Source organism: Lontra canadensis, unplaced genomic scaffold, assembly GCF_010015895.1.
Source record: "Lontra canadensis isolate GAN:19392208 unplaced genomic scaffold, GSC_riverotter_1.0 scaffold23, whole genome shotgun sequence".
Taxonomy (NCBI): domain Eukaryota; kingdom Metazoa; phylum Chordata; class Mammalia; order Carnivora; family Mustelidae; genus Lontra; species Lontra canadensis.
In genome coordinates, this window is record NW_022631017.1 from 23,782,805 (window position 1) to 23,806,589 (window position 23,785).

The window sequence follows — 23,785 nt, forward strand, 5'->3', positions numbered from 1 at the left end:
AGAGTTTCCTTCAGTGTGGAATCATGCAGGAGCAAAACTACTCCCTTAGTCTTCTTCTAAAGACTTAAGTTGAAAGATGGTTCTGAATGTCCTCATTGTTTTTTCCAGGTTAATATTTCTTAGTAAATTCTTCCAGAGAATGTACCTTTTAGTTGACTTAATATGTTTTTAAAGGAACCTCCTTTATTCTCCTGTCGTATAAGGATATATCCTAGTAATGTGGTTGTGACCATTTGCACTATAATGTCACACCCACAAACATTCACAAAGTAGTAACACCAATTCTGTTTCCAGAATGGATGTCATTTACAGGTCAGCATATTCAATAACTTAGCCATAAGGCCCTGCTATAAACCACACACAAAAAAAGTGAATACCCATATTTCTCTGTGTATTGAATCACTGTTATATTTTTACTCTATTAATAGAAAGATTTCATGAGTGTAGAGCTCACTGATGGGCATGTAAAAGTCAGCTATGATCTGGGATCAGGAATGGCTTCCGTTGTCAGCAAGCAAAACCATAATGATGGGAAGTGGAAATCCTTCACTCTGTCAAGAATTCAGAAACAAGGTGAGTTTCTATAGTAATAATGCACTGTGAACCTTAATCATGCTATCCAACACTCTGTGTACCTAATCATGAGGAGGACCTTGTCTGTAATTTTAGGTACTCACGAATTCTGTGAAAAATGGATCCAGTCATTTCTTTAGCTTAGATTATAGGTGACTTGGGTTACACATGACTGAAGAGCCAAATGGTTCTCTGTCATTTTCTTTAGAAACTGAGAGCTTAATCTGAAAGCATAAAACTATCCTACAACTTGTAAAATTATATCCTGTACTAGGTTTGAAAAGGTTGTGTGCTTTGCTTTCCATCTTGTTTTACCAAGATGTTGCCTTTAGAGTGGCCCACTTGTCTAATTTGTAGGGGTGGTAGAACACAGCAACTAGGTCTTTGCTTTTAAAAATGCCATTTTTATGTGTGAAAATAAGGAATTGAATAATAATAATGTAACAATTTTACAGTTTACATTAAAATATACTCACAAACATTACTTCATTTGCTGACATAAGCAGGTATTTTGTTCTGGTGTTAGAGAAAAGGAAAAATAGGCTCTAAATTACATGTGGTCAAAAATGTATGTATGTCAGCTCTAACAACCAAGGCAGAAATCCAAATCTGTTAGGTCTTAGTGTGCTGCTACTGTTATGTCCCCTAATTCTGTACACTATACCATTACCAATATCTGCAAATGAAATTTGATGCTTCTGTTTATAAAATTAAACCTAATTAGTTTTGACCAGGCCAGTGTGACATCTCATGAGAATTTCGGTTTAACATTGCACCACCGGTCACTTCCTGCATTTAACAATTAGCCAGTAAATACCCATCTACTATTGCACCAAACCTGAGTGAGGTCTGTGACAAGTCATTCCCTTCAAGGAATATTTCGTCTACTGGGGAGAGAGATAGGTAAATAACTCAATGGTGAGAGGATAGAAAGCAAATGGCTATGACAGAATGAGTACGGTAGGCTAGGAATCTCAGGACAGAGATGTTGAAGTCACACCCAGAGGTCAGCTCCCTGAGGAAAGGCCCTGAGGCACAAGCAAAGGTTGAGGGCTTCACTGGATGGACAGCACCTTTGGACATTTCAAGGGGCTGAAAGTTCTGTGAAAGCCAGGAGGCCTCAGAGAGCATCATCCATCATTTTCCAATTGTTCTTCCTTGGAACATGGAGGCTTGGAGAAACTCTTGCCATTTTAACAAAAACCGGTTAGCGCTTATAAAAACTGAGTACTGCCTTATACATTGTTGCCACATAAGGGAGACACAGGCACATTTGCTTGGGAGATGCTCTGTAGAATAGTTAAGAAGAATGTTTAACTCCATTTGACCGAACATTTCCCAAACTTTACATTCTCCAAAATGTCTCCATTCCTGCAAGACCAGCATTCTGCTGAATACACTTTGGGAAATGCTTTAATTCATGCTGAGGAGCGAGAATTTCCCATCCCTTTCTGGGTCCTTCCAGCCTGATTCATAATCAAATTGACATGAGATAGATGAACAGAACAAAATCAAATTTAATTTTGTGCAGGCAGGGAATACACACACACACATACATGGAAATTCAAAAGACAGTCAGACAAAATGAGGTATATAGGTCATTCTGAACTAAGAAGAGGGTAGGGGTCTGGGACTTCAAAGGGAAGAATGCAATTTGTAGGAAGATAAAAACAACAAAAGAGGATAAATGTTTGGTAAATAAATGTTGGTTGAGCCATTCAATGGACAAAGGGGCTTTGGTCAAATAGGCCTTGCTAAGTTTTTCCCAGTCTACTATTGTTCACAGTATTCTGTAGTTATCTGTGGTGATAGTGCTCTTCCTAGGGCAGGTCCTCTACCTATTTTCTTTTTAGGCATTGGTTGGGGAGGTAAAGGGCTCTTCCCCCAATACTGGGGTTTTTTTGTTTGTTTGCTTGTTTTATAATTTTTTTAAATTTTTTATTAACATATAACATATTATTAGCCCCAGGGGTACAGATCTGTGAATCGCCAGGTTTACATACTTCACATCACTCACCACAGCCACATACCCTCCACAATGTCCATAACCCAACCACCCTCTCCCTACCCCCCTACCCCCTGGCAACCCTCAGTTTGTTTTATGAGATTAAGAGTCTCTTATGGTTTGTCTCCCTCCTGATCCCATCTTGTTTCATTTATTCCTTTCCTACCCCCAAAACCCCACCACACTGTCTCTCAACTTCCTCATATCAGGGAGATCATATGATAATTGTCTTTTTCTGATTGACTTATTTCACTAAACATAATACCCTCTAGTTCATCCACGTTGTCACAAATGACAAGATTTCATTTCTTTTGATGGCTGCATAGTATTCCATTGCATATATACCACATCTGCTTTATCCATTCATCTGTTGATGGACATCTAGGTTCTTTCCATACCCAATACTGGGTTTTGATGGCTTTTTCTTCCTTCCAAGTTTTTGTTTAAATTCCAGCTAGTTAACATACAGTTATTTATATTTATTACTTTCAGGTGTAGAACTTACTGATTCATCACTTACATCAATACCCCGGGGCTCATCACAGCAAGTGCCCTCCTTAATACCCATCACTTATTTAACCCATCCCCCCACCACTTCCTTTCTAGTAACCATCAGATTGTTCTCTATAGTTAAGAGTCTGTTTCTTGGTTTTTGTCTTTCCCCCTCCCTGCCATGTTCATTTGTTTCTTGAATTCCACATATGAGTGAAATCATATGGTATTTGTCTTTCTCTGACAGACTCATTTAGCTTAAGCATAATCCTCTCTAGCTCCATCCATGTCGTCGCAAATGGTTTTGATTGCTTTTTAACTCAAACTAATCTTCATGTCAGAGTGGTCCATCTTGGGGTAGCCTGACCCTGGCCTCTATAGTTACTACAAGTAAATGCATAACCTAACAGGATGAATGTTAGCAAAAGAATTATTGGACGAGGCTAGAGATAATAGAGGCCAGTTCATAAGGGGTCTTGTGAACTAAGCTAATAAGTTTCAATTTTATCCTGAAACCTGTAGGGAACTACTAAGAGTTTTAATCAAGGATGTGACAAAATCAGATTTGTGCTTTAGTAAAGTTTCCTTAGAAAACCTTGGAGGGTAGATTTATGACAATTTCAAGGGCTATTGCAGTCTATAGTAAACCAAGTGAAGAGTGAGGAGAAGGAAACCATGAGAATGGAGAGTAAAGAGTAGAACTGAAAGATATTAAGCATTTTACAATCAAGGAGCTTTGTGATATACTCAGTATGGAGGACAAATGTTTTAAATGGGGATGTCAAGAATAATTCCTTTTCTTTCCTTAAATAACGAAAATATTTTAGTGTAATCACATGGTATTGAAAATAAAAAAGAATAGAATACGTATTCTGGAAAAGATGCTGAGTTCTATTTTGGACATATTGTAGTAAAGCACCGTTAATAACTTTAGCAGCATAGGCAAATTGTGTAATTGGCAGGTGATCAGTTGTGTGTGCCTGAGGTTTAGCAGAGCTGTAGGAGAGATGGACAGTTCAGAATCATTATCATGCCATTAGTAGTTCGAGCTGAATAGGGATGAGAAAAACCAAGCAGTCACTTCTAGAGTGAGGTGATCCAAAGCCCTGCAGCAAACAGCAGTATTGAAGGGGTATAGTAAATGTAGATCCTGCAAAGGAGGCTGTAAAGAAATAATCAGAGAAAGGAGAAATGAGGAAGCTAAATTTTCAGAAGATCAAACCGAAGGCAGATTGACCAGTTAGGTTCAAGAATAGTCCAAGCAGGAGATGAATGATGGCTTGAAGTAAGAGTTATAATGGGCTTTGACACTAGGGAAATGCAAAATAAATCCACAAGGTGATACCACCATACAGTTACTAGAATGCCAACAGTTAAAAAGACTGAACATACCCAGGGCTGGCAAGGATATGGAGCAAATGGAATTCTTACACTCTGCTGATGAGGATGGAAAATGTATAGCCACGCTGGAAAATAGGTTAGCAGTTTCTTAATAGGTTAAATATATGTATGAACCAGCCATTCCACTCATAAACATTCACCCAAGACACATGAAGCATATATCCATACAAAGATTTTTACCAGGATGTCCACAGCGTCTTTATTCGTGACATTCATAAAAACAAAGAAGTAACTAAAACATCAATTAACAGGTTAGTAGATAGATTGTATGTTGTCACAATGAAATATTATTTAGCAATAAAAGTTAATGAGCTCTTAATATGCACACAAAATGGATGACTAGCAAAAAAATCTTAGCCAAAGAAGGCAGACATAAAGGAATACATTTATGTCAAGTATATAGAAAACATAAATGAACCAAGAGTCACAGAAAGCAGATAGAGGCTACAGAGGATGAGGTTATGTAGGGAGGCACAGGGAGGAGGGATGACAAAGAGGCATTAGAAGAGTTTTGGGATGATGCATAGGTTTAGTATTTTGACTATGGTGATGGTCTCATGGATGTATACATATCTAAAAATTCATTAAATTATATACTTTAAACATAAGCAACTTATACTATGTCAATCACAGTTTGGTAAAACCTTTTAAAAATAGGGTAGATATCAGTGTTAGTTAGAAAATGAAATTAGGGCTGTTGACTGATTAAATGTGGAATGGTGAGAGGACAGGCAGGATGAGTCTCTAATGTAGGAGTCTGGGTGGGCGTCATATTGTCACCAAATAAATCATATGGATTCAAGAGTAGAAAGATAATCATTTTGACTTAGAATATGTTTAGTTTGAAGTACTGAGAAGGTATACAGATGATGCTGTCTCATCTGTTGAATGTGGGTTTCTAGGCAAAAGGCAGGTCCAGGCATATATATTTCTGAACTGACAACATATAGTAAGTAGATATAAACTGGAGATTACCTGGATGGCTAAAACCCGACAAGTGGCCAAATGAAGACACATTAGGGAACAGAACACTTCAGAAGTGTTCAAGGACATTAGTTACAGAGAAGGAAATTGAGAATGAGGCTGGAAAGGTGCAAGAAGTCAGAGAGGCTGGCATTATGGAAGCCAAAAGAGGACATTTCCTAGAAGGAAGGAAATGTGAACAACATCAAATACTGCATAGACAGGGATGAAGATAAAAACCAAAACACCCCACTGGGTTTGGATGTGGGGAGGTCCCAGCAGATTTGAGCAAGTTTAGATTGCTCGGAGCAGTAGGACAGGAATTCAAATAAGCCTGAAGCCATGCGACACTTCCTCCTTTTTAGTGCGCAGGTTGGTTGTTTTATATGAGTTGTTCTCAGGGACGTTATAGAAGCACTGTCCCTGGAAATTCAGAAACATTCCATCAGGGGACATTGGGCACCTTCCTGGAGAGTCAGTTAGATCCACGGCCACTATGCTGGATGCGCCGTATCCCTCAACTGCACCAATATGGACACAATATGGACAAAACGATCCTTTGATTTTCACTGAGCTGAGAGAAAGAAAGGAATTACCAAAGTAACAATGCACTTACGACAACTCAGCATTGATTATAAAATACTTGCTAAGACCCTACTCTTTGTCTAGTATTTAATAAAACCCTTATTTCCCTGCTTACCCATAAATGATGTTTGAGCTCATCAACTCTGAAATTTTATGTGAACAGCTATTCTGTAAGGGGAAGAAATAGGGCAGGAAATAAGAGCAACTGTTAGCATTTCACAGCAGAACCCACTTCGTTGCTATCGCTCTCGAAGGAGAGAGTAAAGTCCTTCCTTTAACTCAGTAAAAAATATGCCATCCTATGTGTCTCTCTGCTGGAGCTAACACTTGGGCCAGTGAGTTTCAATTCAAGGTATTTCTGCTCTTTAATCAGTTTTTCTTAGAATGGTTTCTAAAAATGCATATATTCACTCAGGAATAAGGGGGAGACCTACCTCCAGTCACTGGCTTGCCTGTGATAGAGAGCAGAATCTCATTTTCACAGACACCATTAAAATATGCACCAGATCGGTAGAAAGAGGCTATTTTCATGTTCCACTCAACAGCTCCATATGAAAACTTCTTTGCTGATCTGGATAAAAAGGAATATGTTGAAAAAGTCTTAAAAATGGTTTTATAGTTTTTTTTTAATTTTAGCCACTGGTCTGATCAAAAACATATGTGCATATAAAATTAATAAATGTATTAAAGTAATTAAATTTTTAAATCTTAACTTGCTAAGTATTTTTTAATTGGACAATTATTTAACAACGTTTTTTGTTGTTTGTTTTTACAAAGCTCTACTTTGAGGATTTGAGGTATTCATTGGTTTGGTATTTTATTTTGGTCATTTATTAAGAAGATAATTATGTTTAAAAAAAAAAAAAGAAGATAATTATGTTTGATTTTATTGAAGATACTTTCTACAGATTACAGTGGAATTTTAGAGTTTAATATTTTTCTTTGTCTTTCAAAGAACACTATTCTAAAAGATGATGTGTTAATTAAGGGGAAAATAATGCTCCATGGTCAAATAAATTTGGGAAATACTTCTTGCTCTATATCCCCTTGTTGGAGCATTACATTGAATATTGGTATGTTGAAAGATCTGGGTAGTCTTAAAATTAAAATACATATTTAATTTTGCCTAACCCAATGTTTGTCATATTTATTTGAACCAGGAACACCCAGGAATCTAGTGTTCCAAAGAATAAACATTTAGAAACACCCTCATAATCCATTGGTTCAAATAACCATTTTCAGACCCTTGCTAATTCAGATCCAATACCAGGCAAAGATTTAGAGACCAAATCTGTCATGTTAATGAACTGATGCCTCAATATTCATCAAGGGTCCAAAATATATAAAGCAGTTAAAGGCTGGGCCTAAGCAAATATTATGCTGAGAAAGCACATAGTTCAGAAAGAGCTTAGCCTGACTCTTAAAAATGAAGGGGAGAAAATCAATGAGATAAGGGGTTCCTTTCTGCTTTCTGAGCAAAACAGTTGAAACAAGGAAATGCCTCTCTTCTTTCCTTTGCCTGGCTGTTATTTTTATGCCCTTTTTGTGGCTAGTTTAATAATTTATTTTATCAATGTCATTGTTTCTGCCACTATTAAACAGATGTATATAGTACAGATGCTTGAAAACATCCATGTCAATTTGAGAATGAAAGTAAATTTATCTTGAAGTAACAGTGATTATACAGATGTGGTTGGTCTTTCTCAAGTAAGCATTTTCTTTCCTTTACAGCCAACATATCAATTGTAGATATAGATTCTAACCAGGAGGAGAACATAGCAACTTCATCTTCTGGAAACAACTTTGGTCTTGACTTGAAAGCAGATGACAAAATATATTTTGGTGGTCTGCCAACACTGAGAAACTTGAGGTAATTTAGTGTATATTTAGAGCTCAGGATTAAGTTTTAATTAAATGGACACTCTGCTCACTAGAGTTCTGAAATTTAATTACAACAGGAATGTCACATAACCTTTAGTTGCAGAAAGGCTTAATTAAAAAAAAAAATCATGTTACATGTTAGAACAACACCAGGATTTAGAAACCCAAGGATTAATTTGATATCTTTGTTGAAGAGACGGATGGAAATCAGTTTCCCTCATAGTCACCTGATGAAAAGAATTATAAAAGTAATTAAAGGTGGAAACTAGAGTTGAATATTCATCTTATAATTGTCGTTCTCCTTGCACAGTTGCTGGAGGTAATGGCACACTGACACTACTTAGTGTTCTAAAAATCAGTCAGTGTTCCAGGATACTGTGAGTATAACCTATTTTAGTGCTAAGCATTAGCATGCTAATGGTATGTTGGAGCTTTCCCATATGCCTAATGCTAAGGCTATATTAGGTATTCTCACACCCATGCCAACATTTTTTTTTTAATTTCACATATGTTTTATAGATAGCAGGATGGGGAGATAAAATTAACTCATAGTTTAATTCAAAAAATAAATGTAAGTAAAAAATCTCAGAAAATATTTCATGTGGTATTTAATTAATGTACAGCTTGTTGTAAAACATCTCATAAGAAATAAAAGTTATAAAGCACTTGATGCTCAATAAATGTTAATTGAATTTAACTAGAATGGAATGAATTGATTTGACTAAACTGTAAGAGTTTGCTGCAAATACAGACTACAATGTTTTAAGTTTTTGTTTAGTTTAGTTAGTTTGTTTTTAGTGGTTATAAAAGTCCTATCTTGGTGTTTCTACTCTAAAAAGACACACCACAAGTGGAGGGAATGTCATAATAATTGAAAAGTATGGTAGTCAGTTCGCCTATTTTCCAAATGAGTGGAGGAATTTTAACCTCATTTTATGACAGCTAGCATACAAACAGTTTTACTCTTCTCCCTGTCCCTAAACTCATAGACCAGGCAACTAATTACCAGTCTTTCCAGGGTTTACATTAATAAGCTTCATGAGGTAGATAAACTGATTCCACATTCATCCACACTATAACGTACTAGGAATGTAAACTTAAAGTGTCTGGTAGGAAAAATCATTGCAGAGCAAATATATTTGAATAGTAATGTAGTGATTGCTCAAAAATCTATGTATTCAGTCAACAAGTGTTTGTTGAACATTTATTCTGTGCCCATCGGAGGGATCCAACAGTTCCTTAAGTCTAAGATCTATTTTGCAAGATCATTAAGTAAATTCCCTATAAGTGAATTAAATATAGCCAAACTAAGGCTATCAAGGTATTGCTTTATGTATTCTAGGGATGACTTGGTTTTAATTCCATAAGGTGATATTTAGGAATTATCTATAAAGGTGTATATGTTGACTACGTGGAGGTGGGTTTATGTATTAGTTTTCAGACTACATATCTAATGAGTCTGTAACTAAGATGTTTTTACTTGCACAGTTCAGCATTTTATAATATTTCTATGGCATGGCACATTATTCCAATAGAATCTTTACACATATATCTGTGATTAAGCAAAGAGCCACGCATTCATAGTTTGCTGTTATTTTGCCCACAGACAGGATCTTAATATGGTGAAGTTCAAAAGATGAGGTAAACAGAAATTATTTTTACATCTATTACGTTCAAGCTCCTTGAGAGGCAATACTTATCAGCTACTCATGAATACTACGGCATAGCAACGTGTGCATTTTCTCATTCATAAACTAGATTAAAATTAGTGTTTTTCAAAATGAAAATTAAAATTAGTGTTTTTCAAAATGAAAATTTTCCCAAGAGAATAGTATGGATAATGGTCATTGGATTCTCATTTCACTGTGATCAAGGGCGTATGTCTATCTTCTGTTCTGTTGGTTTTGTTGCATTCCCTTTTAAGATCCCTGTGAGATACTTTTTAAAAAGACTTATGATTAAAATTTATTGTTTTACTAAAAAAAAATGAAATTATGATTAAATTGTGTTTTGTTTTGTTTTGTTTTGTTTTTCTCTCCCCTTTGACCTAGTATGAAAGCAAGGTAAAATTTAAATTATGCATGCCTTCCTCAAGTGCATGGGTTGGGTAAATGTGGCTTCTTAGATAAGAGCAGTGGAGAAGAAGAGCAGCACCTGTGCAGCTTCATTCCTAGTACATTTCATGAGCAACTAATGCATTCTGAGAGTCCTCATGCTGTCCTTTACTTACAAAGATGCTGCTGCTCACCCACCACCAACTGGGATGCAGTTTCACTTGTTTCACCAGCCGCAGCCACCAGGGCAGATTCGCTCTGCTTTTCTCAGTGGCCCGCGCACAGTGCCCTCTGGCGCCGATACGCAGCAGCACACACGCAAAGGGCAGCTGGTCGGGTTTAGGGGCACAGCGTAGCTCCTTGGAACAGAACAAAGTGTCCTGATGGGTTGAATCCTGGACCCCGATCTCTGTAGCCCCATGCTTTCTGCTGAACTACGAGCCTGTGCTCCCAAATGCTCACCACTGCCTTGCTGCTTTTTGCCAGCCTGCAAATATGCACACGTTTACAGGGCCCTTGCATCACTTTGCAAAGCTGCTTATCTATCGTTGTGTTTATTTAGAATTAGCTATGAAGTCAGATAAAAAGGAACCTCTGGAACTATTGTGCCTAAAACAAGTGTTTGCCTTAATGGTGAAGAGATTTGTGGACAGGCTCCCCAGCTTCCCAGGAGCATTGTAATTCCCATTTGCAGCTAAGCATCAGCATGAAACTATGAGCAGCAGGCCTCTGTAAGCAGCTGATCAAACCCCAGAGATGTGCAGGGCTGGCACACTCTGGCTAGAGCCTGGTGCTTTGGTATTTCAGAGCCTAACTATGTCATCCTTCTGGAAAGGAGCTAATACAGCTGAACTTATCCAAGAAACTTTTCAAGCAAAGGCCAGACTTCTAATACCAGAACATAGAATATTCAGAAATGAAAGTATATACAAAAAAATAATCCAAGTTTTTCTATCACCACGTAGCAATGAGCCCAGTCCTGCTGTTTGCTGACATGGCTCCAAGGCAAAGGCTGGCTTTCAGTGGAAGAATATAAATGTATATATAAATATAAAAGAATATAAAACTCTGGAGTGACACTGTGTCGCTTTGTAGGCAAACAGAGGAAACAGAGACCTGTGGTTACCATTAGGAGGCTGATCTCCATATGTGATTGCTTATCCCCCGTGCTTTTCCTGGCATCGAGCTGCTAAATCATCATGTTTTGAAACAGTTCCTTGTATGTCCATGAAACAGTGGAGTATAGAACATTGAGAAGTGACTTACTTTATTGATAAGACCTCTGAAAAAATGGTGATAAATCGCTCATCCTCTAGAGGAGAATGAAACTTGGAATGAAATTCACCCATTCCTTTCACTTTATGAATAAGATTCTAAGCAAGATCCTCACTCACCCTCCAGCTGGGCATGTTCTTCATAACAACCAACTGACTGAGCAAAAGGAGAAGACCTTGGGAATAAAGGGAAATGATCAAAGAAAATGAAGCAGTTCCAGAGACAGAGAAAAAAAAGAAGCGGAATAGAGACCTGGCTTGACATAAATCACCTGCTACACGGGCCAGGGTTTGAGTTCCTTTCCCACCTGTTTTTCCTCTTGCCCTGTGTTCTATATCGAGGCAAAAAAGGGAATCCTGGCATCATGGGACCATGAGGAGAGAATTAATCATTATCCAAATAATTATCTTGATGTTGGTTGGACAGGTTTTACAGATGCTTATTAACAGGAAAAAAAATACTGTTTTTTAATTAACCCAATAGACCTGTACTATTATTCAATAGGGTAGCCATCAGCCACAGTGTTCAGTTTCAGTTAAATACAATTAAATAACAGTGTTCAGCTTCTCATTGGCATAAGCTTCATTTCAAGTGCCAGTAACCACATGTGACTAGTAACTACTAATTTGGAGAATGCAGAAGAGAATATTTCCATCTCCACAGAAAGTTCTCTTGGATAGGACTACTCTCAACTAGCCAAAGAACTATCATCACTGACATTATGCTAGCTACTGTTTATTGAGCACTTACTGGGTGCTAGTGTGTTTATCTTTTCCCAAGAAGTAAAAATAAAAAGTAAACACTCAAATGTGATTTGGGTATTGAAGCCATTTTCAAGCTTATTGAGAAAAATATATGTTCTGTACCTTTGGTCGCTTCATTTTCTTATTGCACCTCTATAAAATAAGGACTTTGGGGTCAGTCTGTAAATCCAGCATTAAAGTATTTTTCTGGATGGTGTAATCCAAAAGGATGTTTCCTAGGCTTTGTTTTAGTTAAAAGCTTTAAAGAGAAATACAATATTATCTTAATCTGCAGCTGCCCCTTGTCCCCCTAAAAAAGTCTGACGGACAGAAATATGTTCTTCTCAAAATAAATGAGTCCAGATTTTTCCCCTAAATTTTGAGCAAGGTTTTTTTTTTTAAACTTTTTTGGTATGTAGTTTTATTATGCTGCCTATACAATTGTCTACTCCTTGGTACCAAAAAATATATATATATACATTTCATTACGCATATGAAACATTTAAGAAATCTGTTAATTCCTATACCTTGAATTCAAATGCTGTGCTGAGATTATTTAAAAGAGAGCAGGAAGAACTACATAAAGATTCTTTCTGCAGGATGGGGGTAACATGCACTTAATCTAACCAGTACATAACAGAAGCCCAGTTTGCTGGGTACATGTGTGCCCGTGTGCATGGTTCGAGATACGTGTGTCTGCCGTGTGGCCATTTGCTGTATATGGCTTTTGTCCCATAGTAACAAACACTGTACTGACATTTCCCTCATGATGTTGCTTTTGTTTTTCATGTAACTTTTCAACAGACCAGAAGTAAATTTGAAGAAATATTCTGGCTGCCTCAAGGATATTGAAATTTCAAGAACTCCATATAATATACTCAGTAGCCCTGATTACGTTGGTGTTACCAAAGGATGTTCACTAGAGGTTAGTTTGTTTTTAATGGCTTCCTAACACTTTTGTCTCTGATTTCATCTACTTAGTTTGGGGATTCTTACAGGGAGCAATCCCTTGTTAATATATTTTAAATTCCTACCAACCCTAGTCCTAGCTATGCTTAAATAACAAAGAAAGATTGAAGCACTTCTATAAATTACCAAAATCGCATAAATGTAGGAAATGGTGTGATAAAGATCCAGTATTGTGAACCAATTTCCCACATGTGTAATACTTCATAGCATGCATTTTTAATTTAATCTCTCTTCTGGTTCTCTCTTCATTTCCAATATTACTTTTCCTTTTTCCTCATTTCTGTCATCTCTTTTAGATTGATTTTATCTTTGTGTCTTACATGTGACTTTATTAGAGGCCGCAAATTTTTTTCCACAGTTTTTCCACATTCCACATCCGTGTTACACAAATAACAAGTAGCCATTTACACCATAAACATTAGTGCATAACATCTTGTCTATAGTTTGAAAGTCAAACTTCCTTTTCTTTGAAAATGGTACAGATTAGGAACCATCTACAAAGAACATCTTTGACAGGACTGCAAAGTTCCCTGCTGTCAGGTATCTTCAGTAACTTTTCTTTGTTGCCGAAGCAGCTCCCAAATTCCATTTAATTCCTCTGCCCTGACTCTTCACTGAGGGCTGACTCACAAGAGAGAGAAACACACATCCAGGTCCACTCTCTTAAAATGTCCATAAGCAAGAGCCAACAGTCATCAGGAAATATTAGGAAGAAGTTTATGGGCATCCTAAAAGTTTGGGTTTTTTTTTTAATGTTAAATATATCATGTTTATACATTTTAGATTACCCTGATATGACAGAACTATCCATTTTAGTGTTTTCTCCAACTGGAATTACTGTAAGGCATGGCTATAGAATGCAGGGAAATGAAGGGAGAATGAGGAGAAAGAAAAAGTGAATCCATCCCTGAGACATGAGCTATAAAGACTGAAACTGAACATTCAGGGTCTTCATAGTTAGAATCTTCAATTTAAAATCAGCCATAGAGATCCACCGTGAGAAGCTTGGGGATAAGAAATAGGGAAATACAGAACTGAAACTAAGGATTCATGCCGGCTTCTTTAAGAAAGTTTTACCAAGACTTTTAATCTTCTGAAGCCTAACTTTTATCCATGTCCAAAAGATATATGCATGAGGATGGAAAACTGTCCAGAAAATGAATAGCCTATATGTGTAAAAATGATAATTCTGTAAAGGCACTTTTCAGTCACCAGGAATTATTTTACAATTGAAATATGAGGCAGAAATGATGTGGATAAATATTGAAAAGTCTGCACAGTAGTTTTATCTGAACTATCCAAAAGTCTATGATTTGAAAATTGGAAAAGAAAATAGATGATACATTTTACAGCACTTATGTCACTTAACTGGGCCTGGAAGACTGTGGGGGGAAAATGTCCTCTGTGAGAGGATGCCTTGCTTTTACTCCAGCAAAATCCAGGACTTTTAAAATGAGCATTTGAAGCCCTCAAAATGCCCAGCAACATGGGCTTGCTTAACTAAATCCTAGCTCATTCCTGTAATGGAATATCCTCCTGCCATTAAATGTGATGAGAAGGTCTGTTTTCTGAGAGAGATATCTACTACATATGCAGTGAAAGAAAGAATTTACCAAAGAATGTGCCTGTCAGGATTCCGTTTAAATATGGAGGGGAGGAGAGAGTAAGAGGGCAAGGTTATGAAAAATAAATGAATGAATGTGTGTGTAATGAACAGATGAATGAATGAATGAATGAATGAATGATAAAAGCTATATACTTCTACACAGCTTCAAGATGGGGTGATTTTTGCTTTCTCTCCATAAACAATTAGTTGATAGATGGTATCCAAGGAATTATGAGAGTGTTTTCCACAGAGATTTAGAAAGATAGATTTAGACCAAAAGAAAATGTTGTCTGTCAGTGACAATCATTTGTATTTTAAATCAAAAGTACTCAAATAAAAGCAGAGATCAGGGACACCTGGGTGGCTCAGTGGGTTGAGCGTCCAGGTCATGATATCAGGGTTCTGGGATGGAGCCCCGCATTGGGCTCTGTGCTCAGTGGGAAGCCTGCTTGAGGATTCTCTCCCTCTCCCTCTGCTCTTCCACTGCTTGCTTGCGCTCTCTCAAATAAATAACTCTTAAAAAAAAAAAAAAGGCCAGAATTTTTATTTTAATCCAATCTGCTCAGAAAGTTCAGTTACACCTGGAAGTGTGTCTTCAGTTGCTCCCAAGCTCTCCATGTAACTGTGAGTTTCATGCTTTCCCAAACAGTGTATTTCATGGTGACACTGAATGCCTGGAGGAGAGTAAGTGAGACAGAGAAATTAACTTAAATTTTCATTTCTGATCTTTTCTTCTGTTTTTCCCTTTTACCCACAGAATGTTTACACAGTCAGCTTCCCCAAGCCTGGTTTCGTAGAGCTGCCCCCTGTGCCCATTGACGTAGGGACAGAAATCAACCTGTCCTTCAGCACCAAGAATGAGTCTGGGATCATTCTCTTGGGAAGCGGAGGGACGCCAGTACAACCTCGGAGGAAACGAAGGCAAACTGGACAGGTATCCTCAGACCTCATTGATGTTGCATTTTCCCTAGTACTTATATAAAACAGTTATTTTATATGGAGTCTGGTGAGACATTTAGGTTGTATAAATTGCCTTTGTATTTTTAGATTTGCATCATTTATTTCCACTCTCGTCTTTTTTACGGCAGTTCTCTCCATGAGGATTTTCCTTATTGGTCAGCTCTAGGTGTACGGATACTTGTAATTGCACCTATATTTTGTATGGGCTTAGCATATCTATGTTTAAGGAGAGAAAGCTTAAAATATATTCAGATTATAATACTCTTCTCTTATCTCAGAGTCCAATTACTTACTGCATCTGTAGATATTCTGCTAAGGTCCCTTAAATTCTAATTTGAATTCCTTCTAGGATCTATTTCCAAGTTTTGCTAGCCAACGTGATGCAGTCTATTGAATTCTGACCCACTCCAGCCTCTCTGGACACAGAGAAAATGGACTTGGGCTAGGAGAGGGCAAATAGAACCCAACCCACACAAGCAGAGACAGTAGCCTAGGCTCAGGTTCACTCATGACCTGAAGAGAAAGCCCACAGAGTAAGGTGTGAACTTTAATTTTCATACCCCATAACCATTTGGTTCTGTTAAAAGCAATCTCTAAGGCATCATAACTCTTTACTGCCTTGATATCCCTCCAGCACTTTTGATCTTATGTTTTTAAGTATATGCGTTATTCCATTTAATCTTGTTTTTTCAGTGAAAGAGTTCATAGGAATTATCTAGGCTGCCATTACCAAAGAATGGAATGCTTTACAAATATGTCCTTAAATATGCATGCATCCTTATAAATCAGGCTCTGTTGTTTGTGATTTTATGTGTTTTAAAAATCACATTTATCCTTTAAAACCGAGTAGTCAGTAATATGGTTGACCCTTCAACAATTTGGGAATTAGGGACACCAACCCCCTCACTTGGTCAAAAATCCACATATAACTCTTGACTCCCCAGTGACTTAACCGCAAAAAGCCTCCTATTGACTGGAAGCCTTGCCCATAATATACTTACTAGAGTAACATATATATATCTATTATATACTATATTGTACACTGTACTCTAAAAGTAAGCTCGAGAAAAGAAAATGTTATTAACATCATAAAAAAGAGAAATATATTTACAATACCATACTGTATTTATCTAAAAAAAATCCACATATAAGTGGGTCCACACAGTTCAAAGCCATGTTATCCAAAGTATTATATAATAAATCTTATTCCTCTCCCCCCAAAAATAAAGCCTAAACAAAATAAATTTCAAAGATGTATAACCATGAGTAACTTGGGTTATCTCAGGAATAAAGAGTATTTCATTATCAGAAAATCTAAAAACTATATAAACATCTCAATAGCTGCTAAAAAAAAAAAACTATTTGGCAAAAATTAATACTCATTCCTGATTTAAAACAAACAAATAACCCAATATAACAACATGGATGGATATTAGAAATTGAAGAGAAATGAGGAAAAAAAAATGTACTACACACTGTATGATGCCATTTTTACAGACTTCTAATACAAGTAACACCAAACAGGCGCTATTGGCCAGCTCAGTCGGTAGAGCACGTGACTCTTAATCTCAGGATTGTAAGTTTGAGCCCCACTTTGGGTGTAGAGATTATTTACAATCTTCTAAAAAAGTAACACTAAACAACATATTGTTTACAGATATATATGTGAGTTTTCAAAAACAATTTTTAAAAAGCAAGGGAATGATAAACATAAAATCCATGTTAGTGGTTACCACTGAGATGGTGAAGCTGGGGGATGGTTTTGGGAGGAAACTCACAGGAGATGCAATGGGTTGTTTCTTAAATTGGATGTGGTTTTACTGGTACTCATTTAATTGTACGGTTGTGAACATGGCTTCATGATTTACATGTATGTCTCTTATATTTTGAGGAATGTATCAAATAGTCATAATAAAAATGTCCTTTAAAGTAGAGAGGGAGGAAAAAGTGTTATTTTCTCTCATTTTTTAATACACATAATAAGCACTGAATACACATAATATTTAAACTTCCTCTTAAATGCCTTGTCTTTAAATCCTGAAAAATAAAATTATTTTCTCACTATTATAAATGATAAGCTAGTTATAAATAAAAGGACCAGATCAAACATTCTGAAGTAGATTTTCACTAAAGGATATGTGTTTCCTAGGTCATTGTCAGATGGTTAAGCACCACCTACTGTCTCCAAATTTCTCCTCCTGGACACTAAGAAAATGGACTTAAATCACCAGCTTTCAGGATTGGTCTTAAAATAGACCCATTAAAACAATTAAAAAGAAAATATTAAGCACTGTAATGCAAAGTAAATTGGAAATAATACGTTAATGTTTCAACATTTTAATGATAATACTTTTTTTTTTTTTTTAATCTCAGAGTCAGTGCTATTTAAAAGAGGAAACAGTGTTAAATAGTTCCTGTCTGTTGTAGAACCAGTGCTGGTTACATTGACATATTTGCTTTTCCAAAGCTAACGTTTTGATGCCATAGGGTTATCTGTGACTGTTCTGCCAAAGAAGTTCATTATCTCGAGCAATCAGTCCAGCTCAGAAAATTTTAATGGAGTGAGTAGTTTGCAGTTAGTTGCCCCTTTGGTGGACGGTGCGCTAGTCCAGATCCTCTGGACCTTCTGTGTTGGACACACAGCTGCCTAGATGAGTCAGTAAGTCATCGATAACATTCTGATGTTTGACTGAAACGGTCCACCAGCTCAGGTGACCCAGGGAGGACGGAGAGATCATTGTGCAGCATGTGCCCTCCCGCTCCACAAGAAAGGGAGCACGCATGGCTTCGGCTTTGGGGATGAGGACTGCATTCAGGCTCCCTGGGGTTCATAATCTGATCTCAAAACCATCCTGGTTGCTATAGTAACGGTAGCAAGAGGAAAGCAGTCATGTTTGTGGATGAAAAATTGTCTTCCTTCTCTCTAAGTTTGGGAGACAGGTTACACGTGGGTGATAGCAATCTATTCAAACAGCAATGAGAACAAATTGAAGTCTAAATACTCAGAATGCCACGAGATGGGGAGTCAGATCTGAGGTCCAGAAGCGAGCTGTCTGCTTGCGAATATAAGGCAGAGAGGAGGTACTGACACCCTTTGTTTCCAGTGGGTTTGGTGAGTTAGAGAACCCTGTGCAAGCACAGCTGTTACCTGCAGAGTGGCAGATCTGCTTTGCCTCTGTATCACACATCTGCTTTCCACATCCTCTAACAAGTAAAAATGGTCGATGACTCAAAAGCTATTTCCAGCTCTAAGAAAATATTGAGTCTTAAGGTCCCAGGTAAGATCTCTGAGCCAAGGAAACTGCAGTTCTGTCCGGGAACCTGTAAAGCTGTCCTCGTTGAGACTCGCCTTAACCTTCCATGACCCCTTGCTCTTGCAGGCCTATTATGCGATATTCCTGAACAAGGGCCGTCTGGAAGTGCATCTCTCCACAGGGACACGAACAATGAGGAAAATTGTCATCAAACCCGAGCCAAGTCTGTTTCACGATGGGAGAGAACATTCTGTCCACGTGGAAAGAACGAAAGGGTAACAACAGCTCTAGACAACTTGTCCTGACCCCCATCCACTCCCCTGCTCACACAACTCTCTGGACCTTTGCGTGTGGTCATACAGTGCATTGCAGAGCTGTTGAGCAGCGTAATGTCATCTTCTTGACATTTCATACTTCCGCGACCCTCATTTAAATTGGCCCCTAGGAATTCTCTCCACGTTTTTACTCTGTGCAGTTCTCCACTCTCGCTTTGGAGAAACCGACTGCATCTTCTGAAGCTATAGATAAGAAAAATCCCTCCCTCCTCACCTCTCAAATATTCTCCTCTCAAATAAGGTATGCGCAGAGTGAGGCCCACGGAGGAGCTCAGCTGGAACTGGCCGCCTTTGCAGCTGCTGTTTCGTTCAGGTTCCAAAGCAGTTATGGCAGCTGTTTAGAAACCTGTCACAGAGCCAGAGTGTGGCAGGCAGCTGCAGGACCTCCTGAGAGCCTCTAAGTGCATGTCTCATCCCTGCACCCTCCGCCCCCAAGACCAAGGGGCGCTGGGGTCCCTGCAGAGTGGAACAGAGCCCCAGAGAAAGACGGGAACAGGCCGCTGTCCCACACCCTCCCCGGTGCACGGAGGCTGCATCTCTGAGGGGCCAAGAGAGCACTTGCTTCCCAGCCCTGAGTCACAAAATTGGCAGTACCCGCGTTATAAACTGATCTCTCATTTCTCCAGAATTCTGGGGCATTTAATATTTCCTTTATTGGGGAAGTCGTCTGTATTTTCATCAAAATGTTGTATGCAACTCAGGTAATTAATTTAGAAGGACAGAGAAAAAGAAAACAGAAGCCCAGAGACTTCAGCCCTCGAAGCCTTGAGCAAGCCATTTAATTAGACTGAAGACATAGAAAAGACCTGGAAATCAAATGTGAGAAACCTCAAGACTCAGAGGATATTTTTAAAAAAACAACAGTAAGAATGTGTAGCAATAGTTCAGTGAGCAGATGCTATTCTATATAGATCTATATTTTCTAATTATCCTCTTGTGTGTAGAACAGTTTAGATAAGTAATAAGAAGGTTTTATCTTCTAAGTAAATGATAAAGCCTTCCTTGGCTCATTTTTTTTTTTTTATAGAGAGCATTAGATGGTGGGCTGAATTGATACTAAGCTTTCTTGCAGAATGCCTAATAAGTGAGATGTTTAGAAACAATGATTAAGAAAAATAAGGGATGTTTGGACAAACTAAGAACTTTTCCTAACCTAATAGACAGATATTGTGGTCATGGTCTCTGAGGAGGAATGCAGACTGAATTTTCTAATTTGAATCTTAGAGACCTCTCTAAACTATTGTTTTACGTGTCTCCCAGACTAGATTTCAGGTTCTTTGCAAAACGTTAATCCTTCTCGTTGTCAGAAGGACTTTGTAACATCTTTAAATTTTAGAGAATTTCGATAAACAAGTGCAGATTTGAGAAATATGGTTGACAAAAAGAAGTCATTCAGAATAATGTTATTTTGAAAATATTCTGCTGTTCCCCACTGCATTACGATGTTGTGCTAAGGTGTCCTTTTAACAGGTGTCTCTTCAGGAAGGGCATTTTATTATGCCAACTTCACAGCTGTTGGCCATTAATCCAACCTTTATTTGATTAAGTTCGGTGCATAGTACATCCCTGAAAACTGGTCATTCGGTTAATTGACCATATAAACAAACAGTTTTGCCATTCGATGCTAATTAAAGGATAATGCATTGGACATATTAGTGGGTAGTCACTGAACTCTGTGGCAAAGCAAGAACACATTTGCTACCATAATGTCTCGTTCAAAACTCTAAGGTCAAAACACAATCATCACCTATCCTTTAAGCAAGTGCTTCAATTAACTGAGTAACCAAAGATCGCTAACGACCCTAAGAACTTCACCTAGAAACATTTTTTAACACTCCATGCCTATTCTATGGCACTCCCTGTGTCAAACACTAGACACTTCCTTTTAACACCTCCATCTGTGCTCGCCAACTATCTACTCTTACCCTTTTGTGTGACCTCAAAGATTGTATTATTTCGCATTGATTATGATACTCTTGTTAATTTGGAAATACTTGCTTTCTCCCAACACTATTCAAATCATAAATGTCAATTATCGCTTCTTTTCCTGAAGTCCTGAATAAGACAGTAATTTGAATACCACCTTATAAAATGATTGGATTTTTACCAAACGTAGAGGCAAACTTTTCAAGATTGTTCTTGCCCTATTCTCTCTCCCTCTGCCTCTCTTTACCCTCCCTCCCTCCCTCACCATCTCTCCTTTTCTACCCCTTCCTCTGCAAAAATCTCACTTAATTCACTTTGATGTCTAATTCTGTGGTAATCTAGTGATCCCTGCTTTCTATAACTGTTTTGCCCTCTAACCCTTCTGACCCTGACTCCACTTAAGTGGCCAGTACAGGACAAAAGCATTAACCCCTACAAGTCTGGAGTAGATGCATAGGCAAGTATTCTTCTCTGTGAGGGCATTCTTCATACAGGTACAGAATTAGGCTGAAAGCCACAAAGTTAGATCAAATATTTCAGGAATAATCTGGGATTTCCAGAATGGGGATCATGATTTGGACACTGCAACACAAGTATTTTTAACCATCCGAAATATGTTCAATCAAGATAAAATTACAAGGGCCCCTGGGTGGCTCAGTCAGTTAAACATCTGAGTCTTGATTTCAGCTCAAGTCATGATCTCAAGGTCATGAGATGGAGCCCGGGTTGGACTCCATGCTCAGTGGGAAGTCTGCCTGGGATTCTCTCTTTCCCTTTCTCTCTCACTCCGCTCCTCCCCCTTATGCACACTCACACAGACTCATGTGCACACTCTCTCTCTCAAATAAATCTCTTTTTAAAAAAAATTGCAGACTTTGTTCTTCATGTAAATTACAAATGTCTGGACACCTACTTCTCTTAATATCTTCTTGCACATATATAACCCAATTCGTGATCATTTGAAAACAAACGCTTAGACCCATATTTCAAACAAACAAGAAACCGAATATTAGTAATGAGATGTTTAATCATGAAACTCCAAGAATCAACTGTTGAAGTTGTAAGAAAATATAGCTAACTTGTCGTAATACTAATAGTAATGTTTCTTATAGTGCTTTTTGCATAATAGGTCCTCAGTAAAGAGTTACAGAATGAATACTTAAAAAAGAGGAAATACACCAGAATCATAATGGACACATTAATAATGTTCCTCTTTACAAAAGAACTAAATGCATAATCTAGTTTGATGCTCCTAGAATGTAAAATACAAGCAGGATTTAGTTATAGTCTTCCAGCAATGCCTTTATTAAGTAATATAGCTTCCGTGCAATTCTTTAATTAATGTTTCCCATGGCTTAAAGTAGGTATTTTTATCCTTGTTTTATAAATGAATGAAGTGAGATTGAGCAAGATTTAAAAACTGGCCCAGGTCACACAGTTAGTAAGCTTCTACACTAATACTTAGTTCCAGTCTCTTCCTTCCAAAAGCTCATTCTCATTCTCTATCTCCCCCACTGTGATCTAGTAAGAAAGGACCACTGTAATGGTCCTTGGGGCAGAACCTGATCCGAGAGTCTACATCAGAACCATGAGGGCCTCTGGCTCTCTAAAACCTAATCGAGAGCAGAGATTTGCTCTTCCTGAACATTCTTTAATAATGGCTCAAACCCCTCATTAAAACTCTTAAACATTGCTATGTCGTGTTAGTAAGAAATAGCTTTTAGGAAAAGAAAAAAAAAGGTGTGGGGGTTGCAGGGCTACTTCTCAGTGAGTCACACATGCCCAGAAGTGAGTGTTTTTCTGAAAGTCTCTTAAACCACTCACATTCTTAGCAATAAAGTTTGAACCTTCTGATTTTTGCCAACACACTCTTCCAGAGTCTTGTAAAAAACCAATATGTCATTTCCCTCCATGTTTCCTTTGAAAATAAATCCAACCTGCTCCCTCTATACCCCTGAACAATGACATTTTGAGTACCGATGACATCCTTTTTCTTCTTCTTCTTCTTCTTCTTCTTCTTCTTCTTCTTCTTCTTCTTCATTCTTTTACATCTGAACCATCTCAAAGTGGACCAGTTGCTCAGGGCCATTTCAGAACATCTTTGCCCTGGTTTACTATTTCTAGTTCCACATGTGGTTTTTGGTTTTTTTAAAATCAAGTGAGATGACATTTTAGGACTGAGTTTTCCATCTAAGTACTTTGGTTTTCTGCCCAGATATGTAGTAAGTTTTCAGTAATCCATTCGTGAGCCTCAGGCTAGTGACTAATACTTACTAATAGCCTCATGCTCCTTTCCTGGGACTGAAATTCAGAACCTTCTTCCAGAACAAAAGAAAAAATGCCTTTGGTCATTTTCATCATCAGAACTCTTTGTCTGCCTTGATTCTTTGCCCCAGGATCCAAGGATTGTTGTGAATAAGTAGCATGAGATTCTCAATGACTAGGGTGTGACTTATCTCTCATAAGCAAATTAGGGAAATGAACGAAACACTCTCTAAGGAACATCATTGCAAGGAACAATTAGCATGATGCTCTTGCCTGCCTCTTCTATTCCAAAAGCTAGCAACTGGGGCTGGGTGCCTGGATGGCTCAGTTGATTGTTTGCCTTTAGCTCAAGTCTTGATTGCAGGGTCCTGAGATCTGCCCCATCTCAGTGTCCCCACTCAGTGGGGAGTGTGCTTCTCCCTTTCCCTCTGCCCCTCCCCCCACCCCTGCTTGTGTGCTCCAGCCATACTCTCTCTCTCTCTCTTAAAAAAAAAAAAA

General features: G+C 37.9%; 1 protein-coding gene across 5 annotated transcripts in view; it reads left to right on the top strand.

Moving 5' to 3' along the window:
* Positions 1-23,785, top strand: part of LAMA2 (laminin subunit alpha 2) — a 634,066-nt gene that overhangs the window by 575,547 nt on the left and 34,734 nt on the right. For 3 of the 5 annotated variants that reach the window (XM_032862519.1, XM_032862520.1, XM_032862523.1), the window contains 6 exons: positions 429-573; positions 7,751-7,889; positions 9,952-9,963; positions 12,777-12,897; positions 15,305-15,481; positions 18,888-19,036. In XM_032862519.1, the coding sequence (XP_032718410.1) occupies positions 429-573; positions 7,751-7,889; positions 9,952-9,963; positions 12,777-12,897; positions 15,305-15,481; positions 18,888-19,036 (743 nt within the window). The remainder of the gene's footprint in view (positions 1-428; positions 574-7,750; positions 7,890-9,951; positions 9,964-12,776; positions 12,898-15,304; positions 15,482-18,887; positions 19,037-23,785) is intronic. The other 2 variants (XM_032862522.1, XM_032862524.1) reach the window with 1 other exon arrangement.